This window comes from Colletes gigas, unplaced genomic scaffold, assembly GCF_013123115.1.
Source record: "Colletes gigas isolate AHSC1104 unplaced genomic scaffold, ASM1312311v1 Colletes_gigas_Sc00012, whole genome shotgun sequence".
NCBI classification, from domain to species: domain Eukaryota; kingdom Metazoa; phylum Arthropoda; class Insecta; order Hymenoptera; family Colletidae; genus Colletes; species Colletes gigas.
In genome coordinates, this window is record NW_025106641.1 from 7,654,514 (window position 1) to 7,677,878 (window position 23,365).

General features: G+C 40.2%; 1 protein-coding gene across 1 annotated transcript in view; it reads left to right on the plus strand.

Moving 5' to 3' along the window:
* Window positions 1-242: 242 nt before the first annotated feature.
* The window catches only part of LOC122398986 (follistatin), a 63,780-nt gene continuing 40,657 nt past the window's right edge, over window positions 243-23,365 (plus strand). The window contains exon 1 of the mRNA XM_043399262.1: window positions 243-477. Within this exon, the coding sequence (XP_043255197.1) occupies window positions 243-477 (235 nt within the window). The remainder of the gene's footprint in view (window positions 478-23,365) is intronic.

Consider the following 23,365-nt stretch of genomic DNA (forward strand, 5'->3'; position numbering starts at 1 on the left):
GTGGCCCCGTGCCTCGTGAAGTATCCGATTGAAAACGCCAATTCGATCGTTTCGATAGACGATTTAGGATCCGTCAGTTTTTCGATCGAGCCCGTGAACGATCGAACGTTTTCAGCGTGCGGTGGTGTAAATGACGAGGCTGCCGGGAGGACGTCTGCCGGACGGATACGTGGTAAATCGAGGGTGATCTCGGGGAAAAAACTGTCGTTAACGGGGTAGCGGGAATCGATCGGAGGAGGCAGATGAGATGCGAAGCACGAGGACTACGCGCCGCGGAGCTGGCGGGAACGAACAAGGCGGAAGTTAAGAAGCCAAAGCTGCCGAAGAAGGGAGCGGGAACGGCGGAGGGTCAAGGGGGCACCTGGCGGGGGCCGCCTGAGATGACGACCCTGAGACGGGGTATCGTGACACCCCGATACAACACCTACGTCCTGGTCTCGCTGATCGGACTATTGCTTCAGACGCAGTCCGCGACGGGTGAGCGACTTTACGTTTCATTGCAATCTATCATGATCGACGACAGGGCTCCCGGATCAAGCTAACCCGCCGGTTCTTAACCTTTTCAACCCCCCAACGCGAGGCTGATCGTTCGATCTGTCATACTCTGTGTCACGTTCTAACGATTCATTTCACGTTTTTTTTTTTTTTTTTTTTTATTAATTAGCTTCGTGAAACTCTCGTAAGAGTTATATAGCTATACATGAGTATTACGGTTTACAAGAGTAATGTGGTTTGAATACCTTAAATTTGTAAGTTACATTTTTTAACAAAACGATGTATGTGACTGCATGCTACAATGTTTGGCCTTACAAGAAGGGATCTCATGTCCAGAGGGAGATACAGATTTGCGTTTTTGAACCCCTCCATGAGTTCGACTCTCTGTGCCTCGTACAGAGGGCATTGAAAAACAACATGATTGAGATCCTGCTTCTCGGCGCCACAATTACATCTCGCGCAGTTGATTATGCCAACTCGAGACAGGGAAGCGGCAAGATTGTAGTGCTTGCATCTACAACGGTTGATTGTAGTAGTAAACTCACGTGTGAGTTTTTTGCCCCAGAACCACGGTTTCTTAAGTTCTCTATAAAAGAATTCAAAATATTCCTTTCCTTTCTCCTTCCCTTGTTCTTTAATGCGTCTTATGGAGTTTGAAATACAGTCTCGTTTTAAAATTTCTCTGAAATCAGTCATTGGGATATTGATATTTTTATCGGAATGTTCTATAGTGGCAGATTTGGCCATTGCATCAGCTCTTTCGTTGCCCCAAATACCCGAGTGAGATGGTATCCAAATAAATTCTATATGGCTATCATTAACCGTTCTTAGTCTGAATTCATTATATTTTTTTTTAACTTTGAGGATGTAAGGGTTAATTCTTATGTCTATCTTCGGGTGCTGGAGGCAAAGAAGAGCACTGAGAGAATCAGATAGGATTGTATAATTGTGTTCTGTGTTAAGAAGAGTTAAATCTAGAGCATCATTCAGTGCAATGCATTCTGCAGTAAAAACCGATAAGGTAGTAGGGCAACTTCTTACAATTGATACGTTTAGTTCACTACAGAAGCAAGCTGACCCTACCGAATTGGCTCCTGATATTTTGCTACCGTCAGTACAAATTGAATAGGAAGGACTATTTGATAGGTAATTGTCCAGTGTTGAATTTGGATAGTCGCAATTTTTAAGTAAATAGCCAATTTCGGTATTGACTGGGACTGAGGTAGTGATAGTACTATATTCATGACGGTAGATACTGTACCGGTTTTCTATGGATAAATTTTTAATTGAACTAAAAATATTGATAATACAATGTTCCATCAGCCCTTTGAGGTTTCTAGCTTTATTTTTATTTTTGTAGTAAAATTGTTTGATTGTTTTGTTGGATTGTGTGCAGGTGTTAGAAATGGCTCTAATAAGCTCTAATAAATTATTACACAAGAATTTAGTACGATCATTGATATATGGTAATTTGGATTCTGCTAACAGTATGTTCGTTGGAGTACTGATGCGACAGCCTAGGGCAGTCCGTAATGCCGAAAACTGGACTTTTTCCAATATTTCTCTTGCTCTTTTGGTCTTGGGATAGTAGACGAAACACCCATAATCAATATGAGAGCGAATTAGACTTTTGTAGAGCGTTAGAAGTGTTTCTGGGTCTGATCCCCACCAGGTTGCACATAAAAATTTTATAACGTTAAGGGCTTTCATGCATTTTTTTCGAACGTAAGTTACGTGAGATTCAAAGGACTTCTTGTAATCGAACATAATACCTAGGAATCGAGTTGACTCACTCGATTTAATGAAAATTCATTTCACGTTCCTACAATTTGCATGTTTACATATTTTTTGAAGATCGACTTCCTGGTGGTCCATTCGCCTTCAGATTCCGAACTTTACTCGTCAATTTTATTTGTTAACGATTTACGTGGAATTTTAACCCTTGAAGGGGGAGACTCGTGGAAAATGGTAAAACGAGATATTTGACAGTTTTTCTACAATAAAGACTTTCCCTTTAACATTTCAAGATACAAATATTTCTTCTTTCTATTGAAATTTGGATGAAATAGTAAATGTCATTCCTTATACGTGCAGTCTAGCATTTTTTTCCTCCGATCTAGAATAAAAAATCGAACGACATTTCGTTCACGACAGTACTACATGTCGTATGAACTGAAATCCTCCTTAAAAAATAGAAAATTATCGAAGATAATTGATTCTTGCGGTAAATTACTAATTTAATCATGCAATAAACATAGTTTTAATAATTATTATTACGGAGAATGTTAGTTCGTGCGACGCGTAGTACTATTATGAACGAAATGTCATTCGATTTTTTATTCTAAATCAAAGGAAAAACATGCTAGACTGCACACCTATCAACGCCATCAACATAAAGAATAACATTTATTATTTCTTCCAAAGTCGATGAAACGTAACGAAAAAAGAATATATGTATCTTGAAATGTTAAAGGATATATGTGGAAAGTGGCGTAAAGTTTCATCAAACCCTTATGCTGTAAAAAAATTATCAAATATCAATTCTCGTTTTATGAGTTACCAAATTAGTAATCAACCAATTGTATAATTCATACCCTAAAATTTTGATTTTGGGACGAATTATGCTCGATCGTATACGCAATATCACGTATGCTCCGTTTGCTATACACAATTCAAATTCGTACGTATTATTAACAAAGTTACGGTTTTGACCCATTTATCGTCGAAATAAACGAACGGAGTAAAAATTATTCGTTCGTTTCTACGGTTAACGGGTCGAGGCACAGTTTTGCGCACAATTTATAATAACGGTTACAAATTTTAATTGGACATAGCGGAAAGAAATCCGTGTGATTCCAGCTGAATTACCATGATTTCGTACGGGATTATAATTTATAACCAATTACAGAAGAATGCTCCTCTAGAGAAACGGTCTTATTTCATATCGTAGATAATTATTTTAACGCATAAGAAAATCAGGAAGCTTTTTAAAGAACAGTTAATTATTTGAAACGGTCAGAAATATTTCGTTACTTTCTTTCTAGCTTCTGAAAAATTTCTTCTATTTCTCTACACGTTTATCTGTTGATCTATTTAACGGTATGGTTCCGTGCTAAAAATTATCGAGAATTTTTTCGAAGTGGAATTGTGCTGAATTTATTGCACTTGGATAGTTGGTTTTTAGACATCGAATCAATTTCCAAGTCTGTTTAAGTCCTTTCGAAAGGTAACCTTACAATTTCGACACGATCACATAGACGCGATTAATTTTTGTGAGAACAAAATTTAATACGTACAGATTCATTCGTAGAAGAATATATTGCAAGGGAGAAAATAATTGAGCGAGTTTACTAAGAAGATAAACTAATTACGTGTCGGACGAAGCACAGTAACACCCTGCTTAACGCTCAGAATACATTTCATTGGAGCGCTAAGCAGCGTCATTTTAACGTTACATAAATAGGAATAGGTGAAAATGCAAACATATTTATAGGTGACGTTGCTAAGTTTAAAGAAGCATCCACATTACTTTGACGTTCATCCGCGTCTTACCATCTTGACGCTTACAATTTGATACCCGGGGGAAATTTATTTAATTATCGCGAAGGTCTGGATCATTCGTGGAATATTAGGTTGTAATAACGAGGTTTTAACTTTACATCGATATTTATTAAATTTCTATAGATTGTAGAACTATTATGAGAATTTATTTACGAAACTATTTCAAAATTGATCCTTAATAACTGTCTGTTAACAGACATTTAAAATTTTAATTAAGGAAACAATGTCAATGTCGATTTACTAAGATCGTTTGTAATATAAATTCTTGGGATCATAAATGTGTCACGGTTGTTTGAAAATTGAAACATTATACGTAATCGTCTGCCTGTGCTTTTCATTTTTTTTCGCCCGAAAAGGCTTTCGTTGTTAAACTTTTTCCTTAATAGTAATCGTCGGATCACAAAGGCAATCGCGAATTGCTTCTCTTATTAAAAATAACCGCGCTCGAACTGACTGCGTTTAATGTTGCAATTAATTTCGTACTAGCACCGAAATCTTTAATAAACGTCGCGCAGCAATCGTGTTTATTTATCGATACACTTTAAAGCACTTTACGCCGCGTAGTTTTATCAAGCGCAGTATTTGTTCTCAGGTATGAATTTATATACGCGAAACACGTTTATCAGGATTATTAATCAAACTCCTGTAATTAATATCGAGCATATCTGTAATTTGTCTTTCGCGTCGTGAGTTATTTCAACACGTTCCTACAATTATTTTTAACACAAATTTCCATGCTCACGGAATGACTGTATTCCGGCGTAAAATTTATGCAGTGCTTTCCTCATAAATAATGTATCACTCGAAGACTTTGCAGTAAGTAAATAGTTTTAAAACTGTCACGATAATGTTTTTTTCTTCATCGATCCGTGATTAGCATTATTGGAACACTTTATTGGGATACCAAGGGAAAAGCATAGTATTCTCAATTTATTTTAAGAAAAATCCATCTGTTCGTTTATATTCTTAGAGTAGATAGTTTAGCTTTCAGTCTATTTATTATTTTCTCACATTATACAGTTTTTGTATTATAATTCTTTATTCTTCCAGGCTGAAGATAGCTCGAAGTAAAGTTCAAACGCTCGTTTGAAATAAATTGAATTGAATATTTATTTCTTGCTAGAGACTAAAAATAATGGTCAAATATTATTATTAGGGTGTAATATATTCCTCTTTAACGAAGCACTGAAGTGCATTCGATCGATTACATAACTCCCATTATTATTCATAAGTATTCTTCTTTAAAAGCAATTGGTTAATATCGTCCAAATAGAATTTCTAAAATTAGAATATATTTATACCTGTCAGCGAACTTTCACATTTATGACAGGTGCAGATTTGAAGTTTACAGAGAAATTAATTTAAAAATAAATTCGAGAATTATTTATCTTTCGATTCGCTTGGAAACTGTGTTGATCGCAAGATCCTTGCGTTTCTCACGCGCATTGGAAGCAATAAAATGGCGAAAAATGTGTTCGAAACACTTTTTCATTCGTTGCAGTTCCAGTGTTGCGTGAGAAGCAACAATAGTTTTAATGTTCAAACAACTGGCGTGGACGTAACGCGAATCAAGGTGTGTTTCGATTGTTACCGAAGTGTAATTCTCGTTACGCAAGCAACGAGAAGAATCGATCGGCTAAACTGTTTATTTGTCGTATTTAGAGTAAAGTGTGTCATTCGTTCGAGACCACTGTAAACGATGTTCGACTGCAGTTTGTGTGTACAAGTGATTGAATATGCCAACCGTTCGTCTCGATTTTATTCCCTCATTTACAAGTTTCCGTTTAAAACGTAACAGGTAGAAGAGAGTACTTATTTTTGTTCACTTCGTTTATTTTAGCGACTGACTGCTCGCCAGTTGCGATGAACAGCGGGCGAGGAGTTACGTCGAACATTTATACGAACGAGAAATAGCATAAAATGATCGCTCGTGCAGTTTATGCCCTTTCAAATCAATTAAAAAATTAACAAAAAGCAAATACATTACGATACCTTTCATTTTCGTAAATATATTAATCAAAACACTCGAAGTTACAGAGCTCATAAATACCATTTGTTAGCAGTTTGTGCATCCCACTTAAAAAAAAGTTAATTTTTAAAATGTTTTTCATTAGAAAAATTTAAAAACACATTGGTTATTATGACTATTTGAAGAACCTCGATTGTTGCAAGAAATTGGTCCTGAAAATTCATGCAACAAGCGAGGTTCTATCGTACGTATAATTCATACACGGAAATTTTGATTTTTCTTCACGGCACAAGTTGTCCACACGACTATGCTCGGAGCATAATTCATACAAGAGCAATAAATTTTTGGTTTCAAAGGCGTTTATTTGCACGGGGTCTCGTTAGTAGTAAAATAGTACAATTAAACCATAATCAAAACGGTGTTCTCGTACTTGTAACAGAGGATAATTCTTACATCACGATTTATTCTATATCTGGCCCCATATTCTCATGAATATTAATTCAGCATAATATTAACATCAACAAACTGGTTTCCATTGGGACGTAAAAAAAATTAACTTCACCGGACGATTATCATTCTACACTTCGACTTTACCGAAGCGCGATCGCGAACGTGTTAAATGTCTTTACTTCGCAATACGTCGCGTTCTTATTATTTATTTTGCACAAAATTTCAAAACAGTCGCTGATCGTACAGTGTCGATGTCAATTCTTTATATTCAAATTATTCTAAACGTATGAAATTTATTGGGATAATTGCATTGTTTCTAATCTCATCGTACACCAAGAGCTAGGACAAGCTGTAGTTTTCTCTTAAGATAAGATACAAAAAAATACAGAGCCATCTGTTCTGTCATCTGTCGATGACATAATTTTTTTTTTTACCACGTAACGGTGCAAGTGCAACATGCATTTACACTTGTTTTTTTTTTTATATCGAAGTGTGCATTTCTTGTTACATAAATCGATTCGTCTCATCGTTTCGCGTATAAAAGTGTCGAGGCATGAGCATTGAAAATGCAATACATTATAAGATATTTCGTAGTTTATGTTAGGATATTACTTTATCCCAGCGGGTGCTCAAACGTTCCGTCATCAACGTTTAAAATCTTTGATTAAACGCCAGTTTACAGTTATCGTTACGTTCGTAAGTTATGCAGCAATTAAACAATTAATTTTAATTTTAGCTTTCGTGTCATCGGTTGAAACAGAATATTCGAAGTACTCGATCACGATTATCCATTTTTATATCGCTTTATAAATGCAGAGAACGTGTCAACTTTCTCAAAAAAATCTGCATACTGCACTTGCACCGTTGCACCAGATAAAAACGATATTTTATTAAAATATGAGTCACTTGGGCTTCAGTTTCTTATTTGTGAATCTTTTTAGATCAATCTTGTACATTATACATTATTTATATATACATTCAAGGATAGTTTTAAAATAAATATACGCGTTAATGAACCCTAGGATGTTTCTTTCAGGGCACTTTAATCAAACAATAATTTATAGATACGTGACTGTTAGAAGTGACTTTTACAAGAAGAATGCGATTAGAATTCCAAGTGCACAGTTCATGATAAATTACTGGATCAAATTCGATTCTAATCGCGTCAATTGCATTTAATCGCCTTTAAGAGACCGTGAAATTCTGATTTCGTGTACTACTAAATTATTATAGCTAAATTCTATGTTACCAATTGTCTTAAAATTGAACAACTTTACTCTCTTACTTCTTATTTTAAATCCCAAATGGCAATCATCGTTGCGTGAGAACAATTTTGGACTGTGGGTTCATATTGACCCATGGAAACTGTTTACTTTAGAATCGCAATGTTTTTACTATAATAATAGTACTACATGGGCTTGTGAAAGTAAACGATAATAATAAATAGAGAATTTACAAATATAATAATACAGAAATTCATATATGGGTCAATATGGGCACGGAGTTCGTTGCGTTAATGCGACCAAACGGTGCAGAATCAGTTTATTTTATAATGGCAATGTTTCAGCTTTCACCGAGTAACAATACGAAATTTCGATTTGGGTCAAAATGGCCCCGAGGGGGTTGATATCGCGAAAGACGGTGGAAACATTTGCACGGAATTTTTCTGTGCATTCCGCGGTATTTGGTTGACAAAAATAGCTGGTCTTTACGTTCGATGTGTGCGCGTTCCTCGACGTTTATCGGTCGCGTGTAACACGAGCAAAGCGTGTCGCAACGCACGGCGTCTCCGGCGAGACGGCGTCGACGGGATGCAGCGAACAATCACGAACGGTGATCGGCCAATTATCGTCGCGGTGCCAATGAAATTAGTCACGTTGATACCGTGGATTAGCCGTGAAAATGCATCGCGCAGCGATCGTCGGTCGCCTTCGGACAGGCGATAAAGTGCGAATTAATTCAACGCTAATTCCACGTCTGTCGGCGGCGGAACGCCGCGGGGAAAACGCGAGACACGAACGAATGGCTCTCTAAAACTTCATTAGCGCGTCCGGGGGATTCCGAGTAGCCTCGCGATTATTCGAACAATTTAATATTCGAATTTTTTTTCTTCGTTATTCCCTCTTTATTTAACGACTCTGTCGAATAAAAACGAAAATGAGAAATGGACGCAGAAGGGGCGCACGAGGGTGGACGCGCGAGATTTTAGCGAACGAAGCTGTTTTGCAACCTCGAATAATCTTTCATAGGTGTTCGAACACTCGAGTATATTAACATTTGAATATCCTCTAAAGCGCTGGAAATTTAAGGAAGAATTTTTTATTTTGATATTTTAACTTTTAAATCCGTCGTGTTGCCGTTCGTGTCGTCGATATTAACGATTTCTATTTTTTAATTTAGTAATAGACTATGAGCAAGTTGTTCCATTTAAACGAATAAATTGTCGATCACGACGAGGCAATCGTACGTCGAATCCGCGATCTCGTTCTCCAAGTTAACCCTTTACGCCTCGGTTCACGTAACTAGAGCGCTGATAACGATCTTGGCGCCTAATTCAAATGTATGGCACACACTTATTGACCCCAGATCGACTTCTTCTTCGACTTTTGATATCGTTCGTTACTCCTATTGCGACTAAATTTTATCAAGTTAAAATCGTATTATTTAAATCAGATGAATCGAGACTACGAAAACAAAAACAAACTCCATCTAAGCCAAACATTTCATAGTTTCTTTACAACTAATATCACTGTATGGAACTAATTTTGTACGTAAAAGTCAAGCTACTTAAGAATCAAACCATTTTAGCCCTCGTGGCCTCAATTTGTAATAGGTACGAGAGAAAAAAATGAAATTATGAAATTATTTTCTTCTTACGGTTATATCGTAACGAATAAGTAGCGAACTAAGACAAAATTATTAAATTTTATTTACCGCGAATGCGACAGTTCTCATCATTTTCGATGATCAAATTAATCTAATTTATAATACTGGTTACATTTTGACATTTCAGTAGAGCGAAAAAACATATTTTATGTTTTCTAAAACTTTCTGCGACCCCTTGGAATTTTAACGCGACCCTCGGAGGGATCGTATAGCTTAGGAAGCTTTACGCTAGAGAACTCTTCGCTATGATTTTTCTAGAGGCTCTCGACTTATTGTTGGACGCTGCTACCAGGTGGAAACAATCTCCTACACTCGGAGTCTCTACATCAAATTCAATAGCGAGAGAAATCTTAAAGAATCTTGTCTAGGACGAAATCGTACTACGATCTATTTACGATCTACCTTCGATTCTACGCAAGAAAACAATAAAAAATGTTCATACGAACGTGAGTCCTATTTGGCCTTGTTTTTTTAATTCCACTCAATTATTATTTGAATCTTGTATTTGATTAACTAGGTGTCAGTATATTGAAATAAGTGTATCTAGTCGAGAAATGACAGATATGAATAATATCGAGAGAAACAGAGGGGGTGAGACAGCCAATAGACTCCAGATTTATGTTTAGACTCAAGGAGGCCATTTTGAACACCTATTACGAAAGTTAGGTACTATGAGTTCAAGAAGAAATTCGGTGTAATTTCGCGAATTTTACTTTAACATTTTAGGGGATCATTCTTAAACCCCCAAACATTGAAAAGTGGTTTCTTAAATTAAATGAACATAAACACGAAACACATTAAGTCCGTGCAACGAAGTTGCAAGGGGTTCGAAACTCACAATCGCAAGAACCAAAGTTCGAAGGGTCGATGAGCAAACAATTGATAAATTAACGAACGAAAAGTTTGTAGACGATATTTTCTGGGACACCCTAACGTCACAACCGTTAGGGGAACATCGTCGTCCCAGGGGGACGTAGAGGGGGGAAAGCGCCGTTAAAGAAGAAAAAGGGACGCGAAGGAAAGCGGAGGAGAGGGCCGGCCACCTATAAAGGCACAACCTTGCGAGAAGGTTTCGGGGTATCGCTGGTCGAGAGCGGGTTTTGGCCCGAATCTCCGGCGTCTTGACGAGGCCGATCGTTCCGCAGGGGGTTGCAGAAGCTGACACGGACGCAGGAAGGCTACTTGTAAGTAAAAGAGACGCGGCCGCGCGCCCGTGGGGAAGAGCGAACGAAAGAGGAATCGAAGTGATCCGAGACACGGGGAGACGCGGGAGAAAGAAGTCTGGAGAGGGGGAGGGGAGGTAGGAGGAGTGGTGGGGAAGGTAGAAGGGAGAGAAAAGGGTAGGGGGAGAAAGCCTTGTGTAATGGAGGAACCAGTTTGCGGGTCAGTGCTCCGCATCAGCGAGTGAAGCTTCAGCCTGTAGACGCGAGGACGATGCCACCGGGCGAAAGAAGGACGGCGACGGGGGCAGAGGGACCCTCTAGGTCCTCCGCCAAGGGAGATGAGGGAGGAACGCGAAGGGCCAGCAGACGGAGGGGGCCAGAAAGGCCTGGGCGAGTCGTGAAGCCGCTCGCTCGTCGCGCGGAGCGTTAGGGCCAGCCTGACCGGCGCGAGGGAGAGTCCGCGCTTGGCGCCATTTTCCCGACAGGGAAACGAATATACCAACCAGCCAGGAGGAACTTTACGCCCTCGCGAAACCCCACGGGGAGACCCTCTCGCGGCGAGAAGGAGGCTCTTTTCGTCGAAGATGGTTCGGGACGCGAGACGACACCCGGGGATCCTCAGACTCCGGGGCTGCCGGAAGGAAGATGCATCGTCGCGTTTTAGGGATTCTCTTGCTTGAAAGTGTTCCACCAGTGTCCTTTCCCATCGTTGATATTCGCGTTCGAAGCTTTCGAGCACTTCTCTGTTCCTTAGTCTGGTTTTACTGGACTTCCAAACGTTTCGATCCGAGTTTGATCGGTGGACTGAAATTATTAACCCCTTGTCGTACAATGACGAGTTCTTGATGTCCAGTTTCAAAATTATAAGGCTAGAAATCTATTCTTTTTCGTGGCCAATTTAATCAAATTTAATCAAAATTAAATAGTATATGTTTGAAAAATGATTTGGAATTAAATCGAACGTTAAGGGGTTACTGATACCTACTATTAATTAAAAAAGAGTTAAACAATTCTCTTATTACATTTCCCCATAGTACTCTCTTTCCATTAAATATTCCATTCGCACCAAATAAGCAGAGAGTATGAAAATTTCAAGAAGTCTTTTACTGTGACTCCTCGAGCACATTAAAAGGACACTTTCTTACGAAACGCCAGTAACCGCTCGCGGTATAATGGTTCGCCCGGTACCCATCTGCGGCGAGGCCTCGTTTAATTACGACTACAGAAATTCATCTCTATGCAATGTAAATAATTGCACGTACTCTCTCGTCTCTATTTACATTTGATGAGAGGTTTCGGCGGGCCATAAATTCTCGGAGTGCGACACGTACGACAACCGGTAAGGCAGAAAGGAATTAATGCCTCGAAAAAAATTTAATTCGTCGTATAAATCGAATATTCATCTTCCGTCGAATATCTCGCGTTAACTACAGCTGTTACTTTCCAAGGTTTCGAGTCTCCCCTGGCGAGTTCTAAGTTCGAAGTCGAGTTGGTGTTCCAAGTCGTGAACCGTTCGAAGGGTTACGGCCCCGGGACGGTTACGATGAAGCAATTACAGCACAATTATCGGTGGTACGATCGTTGTAACGCGTCGGGAACAGCCCCGTGGGCGTTATTGGGAACGCGGATCGGCCGGGACTCTCCGCGTTTCGTCTAAACTCCTTTAACGCGCGACGGCGTTAAACCGTCCGCGCGGCGGCCGCATCGTTGCACCGATGCATTCGCACGTCGTAAATATTTCTCGGGGTTCCCCGGTGTTCGCGCGTACAATGTCAATTTTATTGATCGGGCAGCGCACGAGCGGGACGCGGCCACTATCGTAACGCATTAAAATTCGCTAAGCTTTCGTGTGCCTCGCATTACTCGAGCCGACGTGTAACGTTAGATGCTTACGGAATATAATCCCGGTTCGATATTTTTAGTTAAAACGTCGGGCTTGCGTAACGCCGCGGCGTCTCTTCGTCCTTTTTCCCCCGTTCGCCATTCTTTCTCGACGATTTTTCTCCCCCGGAATAGCTGCGCGAAAAGCATCTTGTTTGGTCCTTTCGTTCTTCGATAATCAACTCTTTCATAATCGATGGCTAAGCAATCCCTTATACTGGCCAATTTTTAATTGAACATTGGCATTTTTTAAAATATTAAATAATAATTCGTTATAAATAAGATGTTTATACTGAATCGAGCATAAATTACGTGATATCTCATTTTTTTTTTTAAATGGACATCACTTTCAAAATAAACAATCGATTATTTTCCCCGGTGAAAGTAATTTAATAATATTTCCCCCACATAGTGCGCGATATTTAAATATTGTGATTATATTTCTGTTTTTAAAACCCGTAGGAAGAGACTTAGGGATCTATAAGTACCGATTCGATGTTTTCAGTCGAATCGTCGTTTCTTCGCGGGGACGTTTCTTTTCTTTGTCTCCTTTTTTTCTTTCTCCATCATTCCACCGACCACGGGCGTTTCGCTCTCTTACGAAAGTTAGACAGGAGGCTCGTATTATCGTTCCCGCTCGCGAAACGATAAATCACTCGCAATATCTCGGGCGGGAAAGGAAAAAGCGAATCCGAGACGGCCGGGGTATACGCGCTCTTGCGAATATTCGTTGAAACCAGTCGCGCGTTGCGTGTAAAACGCGACCGGATCGTTGGAATCGGGATCAATTATATCGGTGCGCCGGTACAATATCAGGAAATCGAATCGATCGATCGCGAAAAAATCGCGGATACGTCGTGCGTCGGAACGCGTTACGTAAAATTATCCCGCCGCGGTCTCGGAACGAATCGACGCCGATCGTGATCGGTGAATCCGATCTGGAGGATTCACGGAGGCTAACGAATTTACGTTCGAATATAATTTTCTAATATTTAGGATTCCAGGACAATTTTTCCCCCGTTTCGACAATCTTGGGAAATACTGTACGATTAGTTTATACACGAGACGTAATCCAAGTTATTGCAGATACATTTTAAATTATTTCTTTGGTGGTACAACCGACGAGGGATGATTCTTCGTATAAAACTGAACCGATAACGTAGAGTGACATTTTTCTATACGAATCTTCGTGTCCAAGAAAATAGAGTTTGAAAGTTCGCGGAGTATGCGCGCGATATGGCTGACGCGTCCGTCCATAACTCGTTATTTCTACTTGAGTTGTGGCTCGTAAATATCAATGGTGGTATTATAATACACGTTTTGACCGTGTTACTGTCTTCTAACTAGCTGGGGTCTAGTCGAAAAAAATGATACGGTACCAGTGTCGGTGTTTAGAAAATAGCAAGTAGAAATAGTCAGTAATGGACAGACACGTTAGGCAAGACGTACTCGATCGCGAGCAGGCATTCCACGAATATTGCAAATCCTGCTGAAATGCTACATTTTGGTAGCAGGAGAAACATACTATTAATTTTATTCCAAAATAAATAAAAATTCACATACCAGTTAACGACATTTTTGCGAATTTCACTCGCGAATAATCGTGTTAAAATACTGAATTTTGGTATTAGAAATAACGTATGTACTATTAGCTTTGTTCCAAATTAAATAATCAAAATAATTGAAATGTTTCTTGCTAAGAAATTTCAAAAATACATTCGCGTATCAGTTAACGATGTTTTTGCGAATTTCCAAGCGCGTATGCTAATGTGAAAATGATATGCAAAGCATATGTAGAATGCATTTCACAAACTAACATAACGATATTCGTATTTTGCATAAGTGCATATATTCCGTACGCGTTTAGCATACGTTTTTCATTTTCATCGATGCATGAAGTCCAAAGTCCAGCGATCGGAACTAGTTCTAATATGTGACGAAAAATTCGAATCGGGTATTATACAAAGTTGCAGGAAAAGAAAGAATTCTTCGAACTTTCGAAAAATAACGAATAAAAAAAATTCCATGATATATGATAGTCTTTATATGGAGTGATAATGCGAAGAAAAAGGTTTGTGGATCATCGAAGTGGTGGGGGGATGATTATTTAAAAATACCGGGACGACGTTGATGGAACAATACCCGCGCGATGGAATGCCTGGCGGCGCGTCGAAAACGGTTCGAGGCAAGGCTGACAGCAAGAAGACCAAAACTACTTGGCGATCGGTGAAAACAGAGAATTCCCCTCAAGGATAATGACATGGCCGATAAAACAATAACGAGAGCCGGGGGAACGGCGGCGATCGGGGAGCGGCGATCACGGAGGCAGCATTTCTCAAAGTTGCGGACCACCACATTTTAATGAACACCGACTGGTTCTATCCAGCGCGCATACAGACGTATCGGATTAGCACTTTGACTCGGAGGCCTTTAATATGTGAAGCGTAGCAAAAACAGACCGACATGCACGGCCGAAGGCGCAGTCTGCGGTGATGATGAGGTTGCGATAAAACACTCGAGTTATGCGCGCGCGTGCGGTTAGTTTCAAGTTCCAACAACGAGAGTGATTACTCGAAAACCCAAGCACGATAAAACCGACGCTGTATCGCGAGCGGAGTCGGAGGTAACGGCCGGTTGTTGAGAACGCTACGTTCCCCTTTGGTTTGCCGGTCGCCGATGGGAAAACGGGATAGGCGTAAAATAGGCTGGGGTTGCTCCGCGTTCGACAATCGGTGCCCACAACGTAAACACCGTGCCAGATAAAACCTGGTCAACTTTAAAACATTCATTTTTCTTGTTATTTCTCAATACTTTATCAATTCCCTTCGATTTATTTATCTATTTTATCGAGCAGTTCTAACCTCATACCCAAGTCTATATATTAACCTCAGTGGCCATCTTGAATCCTCTCCTCGAAATTCTTGCGATCAGCTGCTTCCCTTTTGTCATTTTCGTGTTTATTTTTCAATATTTTACGAATTTTCTTCGATCTATTTATCTATTTTATCGAGCAGTTCTAACCTTATACCCAAGTCTATATATTAACTTCAGTGGCCATCTTGAATCCTCTCCTCGAAATTCTTGCGATCAGCTACTCCCTTTTTGTCTTTTTCGTGTTTATTTTTCAATATTTTACGAATTCACTTCGATCTATTTATCTATTTCACCGAGCAGTTCTAACCTCATACCCAAGTCTATATATTAACTTCAGTGGCCATCTTGAATCCTCTCCTCGAAATTCTTGCGATCAGCTGCTCCCTTTTTTGTCATTTTCGTGTTTATTTTTCAATATTTGACGAATTTTCTTCGATCTATTTATCTATTTTATCGAATAGTTCTAACCTTATACCCTAGTCTACATATTAACTTCAGTGGCCATCTTGAATCCTCTCCTCGAAATTCTTGCGATCAGCTGCTCCTTTTCTGTCATTTCCCTGTTTATTTTTCAATATTTTACGAATTCACTTCGATCTATTTATCTATTTTATTTGAAATTTTTAAGTCTGCTTTCACACCCTCTGTGAAATATCAGGATTATCCATGTATTCCAAAAAAATTGTTTTTCTCTTAACTGTCTGTCGTTCTTTGCATAAAATCAAGAAACAGATTACTAAATGTTTTCTCAGACGCCATTGTCGGGCGAAAAATGTGTATTAGTTGTGACCTAACCTCAAAGTCTCGATTTATTACTTATAAGGAGTCCCAAAAAACGTTGAAACGTCGGGTCATGGTTATTTTATTATTTGTGTTTCTGTTTTGTTAACTACGAACTATTTTTCGCTCAAACGAGTTCTATATTTAGACGCGTCTTTCGTCCCGCACCGAAAATCGGTTTTATGCAAAACAATGCATCTTTTTAACGTTTCTATATTTGATGTTGTTTCGCCTGTTATCTCATGAATATTTATTTACTTAGTCAATGATCGAATATCATCCACAACTGGTTTTTATTTGACACGGTCGTGTGTATTAATTTTTATGCAGGCGCTCGTATAACGTGTCATATTTTCTAATATCCCCGAAATTGCAAATTTTTGTCGGGAATCGGGAATACCGAAATATTCGAATGTAGTTTTCTCGTGAAACCGGAATTTGTCGAAAGTATCAAGAATTCTGGAGATTGAATTTTGAAATTTCACGAAGAATAAAGTGCACTAAGCAAAGTAATAATTTACTTGCTTCTTTTAATTTAGAATTTTATGCTATCATGATTTTTCACTGAAAAGAAATGTCTGTAGAAGCTTACAGGTTTGTTTTTAACACACGTTGAAATTAAAAAAAAAATTCTCTTTCATTATTTTTCCTATTTAATAGAGTATTTCGGATTGCAAAGTGTAGATAAACATCGATTTGGAGAAAAAGCGGCAATAATGCGTTAATATGAAAGAGTGAAATTTACGTAGAAGCAAGTTTACGTGCACGTAGGAGCTTTATTTCCATAAATATCGAAGGGCGCTCGAAACTTTTGAGCTGCAGTGTATATTCTCTTGTATTATGCGGTGCAAGAACCAGGCATCTCCTGGAGATACCTCACTCCTGCACAGTACTCCCCATCGAGTGTCTCCTTGATTGTGGCGTATGTCACTTACGGCGAGAGGGAGGTGCCTGGTTTTTTTGCAGAGAATTTGCAACACGACGGAGAAGGTATCTCTATGCGCTCGCAAACGCGGCCAAATTAATGCGAACACGCAACGAAAATCGACGTGTATTTTTAACAATTCACCTTGATTACATTACTCACTCGCTCAAAATTTAAGATCGTTTCCATGAAAAAAAAAACTCCATTTCTCGCGATTATATTCATTCGAATTATATTGGATGACAACGAATAAATACGAGAATCTCGCGAATTATTAAAATGTAGAATCCAATCTCGATCGCCGTTTTTTTTTTGCACGCTTGTTCTACCACGCCGCTATTATGAAGATAATCTAAAGTTAGAGGAGCACGCGAAATAACAGAGCGCAATATTAATTATAAACGTATTACGCGTACAGAAACGTGGCCGTGGTGGATGTCGAAATGCCCCGCGATGCCAATTAAACGTTAAAAGATTAATGATGGTAAATCCAAGCGCAGTTTTTCGTTGCGACCAATAACACACTATAGTCATTATTTCTATTCATTTGCCCGTGACATTACAATTTCTTTGCTAAATAACATCGCGCGGAGATTCATCTTCGACGCTGACACCGATTAACGGTAAACCTTTGATAATCTGAATGAGCTTCGATCTGATCTCGAGTTTTCTGCGCCGGATGTTGCGCTCGTCGGGATTACTGCGACGGAGATTGCATCACATTTCTCAGCGACGATAAACAAGTCATTTTACGTTGTTAATTAACTGCATCGATTCTCCGTTCCCGATCGTGATATCATAATATCGCGACTTTTTCTTCAATCGCTGTTCCATTTATTCTTAATTCGCATTAAAGAGGAACTCAACGGGGAACGGGGACGTTGATTAGAGCCTTCAAATGGTATTCTAATAGATAGCGGATCCAGTCGGTTGAATCCGGCTAACTTCCTGTGCTCGATTTCGCCGGCGGAACGCGAGTTTATTCTAAGTATATTGTACTTGGTGTATTAATAGATCCACTTATTTTATATTTTTAATGAATTTAAATACCAGGTATCGTTCGGGTAATTACGTATCGCGTTAGATTACGGAAATTATTAATCCAGTTATGGGTTGGATGTGCAGGGGTATTTCTGGACGGAAGAAAACATTACCGGATCGTTCGAGCCAGATGATTCTGTTTAAAAATTTAAGAGATGAATTTAGCTCCTTGATACTTCATTTTCCCAGTTCTTTAATTCTTTCTTTATAAAATATAGAAACTCAAAATAAAATTTTACAATAGTTTCAATTTGCTTCGGTTGAGAATTTTCTAACGTTATAATTAACGATTGATATTTTTAAATTCATACGATGGGAGCTGGAAGAATGTTATTGTTTAGGGTTCAGTTGAAGATTAATTCGTTATCGAATTTAATTTTTGAATCGAGTCAAACTTCATACTTGCTTTGACCAACGTAAAACTCGACGATATATCAACGATATTGTAAATGCCCTCTGAAATGATAGAAAACGAAACATATTTATCGCGAATAGTATTTGATTCTGTTTTTATCAGATTTTAAATTGCTCCCCAACGGAGCCAGACAGAGTACGCAGTAAACGTAGTAACTGTCAAGTCAACAACCCAACGAAACAGAGAAGAAAAGAGCAGGTTCCCGCCACCCTTGACTTAACGTCAACAACGAAGCTCCCCAAAGAGACTACTTATAATACTTAAGCACGCACAAATAGTAAAAGCTTGAAACGGAAACTAAGAATAGGGTAGCTCCGTGTAATACGGCTACAGTCGAGCTCAGTTTCCAGATTACAAAGATAGGGACGCGACATTTCTATTTACATATTATAAACAGTTTTCATACAATTTAATTTGCATACGTGAATAGAAATACTGTGCTTGTTGACGCTGACAAAAGTTTATTAGCGTTGCCGTGAACAGGAGAGGATAAAATACACGCGTTTAAATCGCTACGGTCACACTCGACGGGGAAAACAATATTTTTCGCACGTCCTGTCGCGATAGCCGTGCGATTAGCGGTCGTTTTAAATTACGTGCGAAGCAGACAATAATATAACGAAAACACTAAAAACGTGACACGTCGCGAAGTGAAAACGTTTAACGCCTTTGCGATCGTGACGTCGGCGAAATCGAAGTAAATATAGAACGATAATCGTTCGGCGAAGCTAATTTTCCAACATTCCGACGGAAACCAGTTCGTTAATGTTAATATTATGCTGAATTAATATTCATGAGAATATGGGGCTAGATATAGTATTGCTCGTGGCGTAAGAATTATCCTTTGTTAATAGTTCGAGAATACCGTTTCGATCGGACGCAGTTCGTATTTAATATTTTCGTATGCATTCCATTGCACCGATCAACAAATTTATACTATCGAAAGACCGCATAACTCTCTTTTTCTCATCGATATACCCGTCGTGGCATTCTGGTTGTTAATTTTTTCATTATTCCACTGTCAATTAGATTCCACTACGATTGTAAAATTTCCCATAAATGTTTTTCTGATTTTGGATATTATTATCTATCCAAGTGATCCCACAGTTTCTGTAACTATCCACATACTTTTGAGCGGCACTGTACATATTGACATTTTTAAATAGACTTCGAAATCAATAGACACATAGGCTACAACAGTTACTTTCTGTTCTCGTAACAGTTTCGTGATGGGGTTGATTTTCAACGTCGGTACCCCGAAAAAGGGGGGGCCCCAAAGCGGGGAGTTGTCGACGCGTGGCAATTGCCGTTTCCCCGTGGCCGATATCGCGTAACGAAAATCTTTCCAGCCGTCGCGTCATCGCGATCGAGCGTCAGAGCGTAACGGGCGTAAAAGCGTATCCCCGCGAGCCTTTTCCGGGGTAGCGATCTCGCCTGTGCGTCGATGAAATAACACGGGAGGAGTATCGCGGGATCGGGCGACAGCAGGTGGTAAAAAGATCGGTACCCGGCCGAGCAAACGCTGCGCAGGCATTCGCGACGTGCCGCAGGGAGGCGAGTTCTTGCCTCGCCAAGACGGGCACGCGGTTAGTCATCAAGGCCCAGAGATTGTTCCCGCGGACGGCGACCCGACCGGTTGACCAAAACCACAAGCTTCTCCTCCCCCTTCCTTTGCTTCGTTCGTTGTACGCTCATCGTGCTCTCCTTCTTATTATCCCTTTTCCTACTGTTTTGCTTTGCCAAGCTTGTCTCTCTCTCTCTCCCCCTCTACCCCCGTACAACCCTCTTCTCGCTTGCTCTATCTCTCTCTTGCTCTTTCACGTTGGCCAGCATTTCCCTCCACGTGGTAGTAGTCGCGGTCGACTCCGTCTCCAATGCCCTGCGTCCGGTCTCGACCGAGATCGGGTGGTAATCTTAGAAAGTCAACTGGGTATCAGGTATTGATGGCAACACTGTTGAACATACGTCCATGCCCTCGGCGTCGACGTGCCCCTTCCCCGTCGAGCACCAGGTTTCCCGCCATTCGAAACATCGACTTTTTCGATTCATTTAACTATTTCGTGGCAGAGGGTGGATTTTCCCGGGCCATCCTGAGGCTCTCTTGAATATTTCGGCAATTAACCTCTTAAGAGTTCACAGTTTTTGAAATAATGTATTATGAAATTATTCTCATCCCTCATGAACAGTCAGATCGGTTCTGGAAAAGCATATTCCTGTTGCTGACTTGTATAGAGAATCTAGTAGTGGACTAGCGTCTAGTCGGTCAAGCACTTGCGAGAGAGACGATAGAGTAGCCCTCTGGCGGCAAGCGCGGGATCTATCGCCACAGCGTTAAGGGGTTGACCATTACACTTGGGTCATTTCTGACGCAAGGTAGATCTTCGAAACGTTTGGCATAGTTTCTTTAAAATTGTGAAAACAGGTTACGTTTGACGTTATCTGCGAGATTTATACGATAATATAACGTTATTGCTTCTTACGTAACCTCTGTTTCCTTACATTTTTGGCACCGATGACGAAAGTGCCTCGGTTTGGACAGCAAAAAGAAACGAATGTTATAAAACTATACGATTTTTAACACTGTTTGCTCTTTAACTTTATTTATTTCTTAGACTAAAATACAGACATAAATGATTATTATGGATGCTTCTTTTACTCGTCATCGATGCTGGCTTGAAATATTCGACAATTACATTGTTTTCTCGATCTAAAAAGGCAAATAAAAAGCCAACTTTCTCCTGCTGCAATTTTTTATTTTTGCAAAGCAGCGAAGAACGATATAGAGGAGGAGGATGCCGTGAATCCTTTATTTCGGGGCACAGCACGGTCGATCTGCCTCCGTCGTGAGTTCATTTCGCCAAGGGACGGTTATCAAGTCGTAATTGTTGAAAGAGAGTCATCTGCGAGAAGGGTGGTTGGACCGAGAGCGTAGGAGCGCAGGGGCCACGAACTCGAGTGGAAAACAGTTGAAAGACAACGGGGCGAGGGAGTCGAAGGGACATCGGTGAACGCGAACATTCGTTCATTCTACGCATCCAGATCACTGGCTCGCTTTAGATTACGCGAAAACCAAGCAACATCTTATTTCAATTAACACGAAAGCGTGATATCACCGAGGACAATCTTTGGCCTAGATCTTAACAGCACGAGTTCTCAGAACTTTTCTTAGTTTGAACATTTAGGTGAATCTGTAGTCGTAACAAACTTCTTTAGGGACTCGTCTTTGGAAAATCGGATTACATTTCTTAATAATTTTAACGTAACGATATTCAAGATAACTGAATGCGGTCGAGCAGTGCTTTCTTCTCGTTTTGGGTAACGACGAACAATTACCACTTCTTCGCGAGGATCATTAATGGGTACGTTAATACTTAACGACCCTGCGGATGCATTTGCGTCGCGTCAGCGAAAAACGCATTGAAACGAATGGCATTTATATCGACAAAAGGGTCCTTTATTCCGGCCGGAATCGTGTTTCTTTAAAGTTGAAATTGAACGTCGCCGGGGAACTTGCAGCCGGGATAAGATTTCCTCCGCGGCGAGGGAGAGAATGTTAAACGTCGATCTTTCTATGCAAAACACTTCGGCGCATTCATAACGATAGAGTTTACGAGAGAATAGAAAGCCGCGCTTTCGAACAATCCGTCTTTAGAAAACGCATTCCGAAGCCATCAAGATATTCGTGGCGGGCCTTTTGTCCGATGTAACGGTACAACGTGCCAGACAAATGCCCGACGAACTGTGAGACACCTTGTATATTTAACTCGTTCGTGCGTTTAGGAAAGCCGCGCTTCCTGAAAAGCATAATGATCGCCGCGCGATCGGAACAGAGATAAGTGTCTTCCGGTGTTATCCCGTACAATGGGAAGACCTAAATGTGTGAACGAGCGCGCGGAGAACAATGAAACGCGGACTCTTGTATGTGGGCAAGCGCATACAAACGGCCACCGTAACGCGCGTGAAATTGCAACGCGGTTCACAGTTTGTGGACCCTGGAGAATAACAGTTTTCGTGGGACTTTCGCACAGCTTCGTCCTATCTTCGATGATAGGGGATAAACTCGTCAAGGTTAATAATAAATTCGTCTCTCACGGCCTAACTGTACGATAAACTCAACTATAGGACATTGGTATCACTATGGGGTATCCTTTGAGATCTTTCAAATATCATTTGATCGTTCAGACAATCTGATACACTTATTTTTCGAATGCTCAAGCCCAACAATACCAAACCTATCGTCTACGTTTTATTTCATTAAATGCTAAATACATGTCTCTGTTTCTCTGATAAAGTCCCCTGTGCGCGACAGATGACGATCAAAAACAATATAGAGTTTCGATATATACTTTTTTCCACCAAAAAATGGAAGACAGAAATTTGTTAAGAGATCGTTTCGAAAATTGACGGGTTTGGAAGCGCAGGGGAATGCACCGAAGCCAGCTCAGGGAAATGTGCACACCAGGAACGGATAGGCGCTTTAATCGGCAGCTTGTATCTCGCATACCGACGTGCCTGTGCAGGCTAGAGGCCTAGAGTCTGGAACCCCGAGTCTAGACCCATAAGTCTTCCGCGATTTTTCCTAGTGGATCGCATTATCCTCCTGTTTACGATAAAACTGCCTGACAGGCACGGTGCTCAACCGACCGAATCTTCCATTTTGCGAAAATCTTCTTCCTCTTCGTTTCGCGGAACGAAAGGTGCTCCGCTAAACGCTAGAACGGTTTATGCCGGGGGGCTTAAACGACGTCGATTTGTCTGCATCCCGAGATCCAACGGAAGAACGATGGTCGAAGAATGTCATAAAAATTCATTGTGCTCGAAGACTCGAAGGATGCTGCTTGAAATATTAGACGACCGTGTTATTTTCCGCCGTGGACGTGCGATCGCGAATCCTTCCGCGTATCGATGTTTTAATATTAATTCAG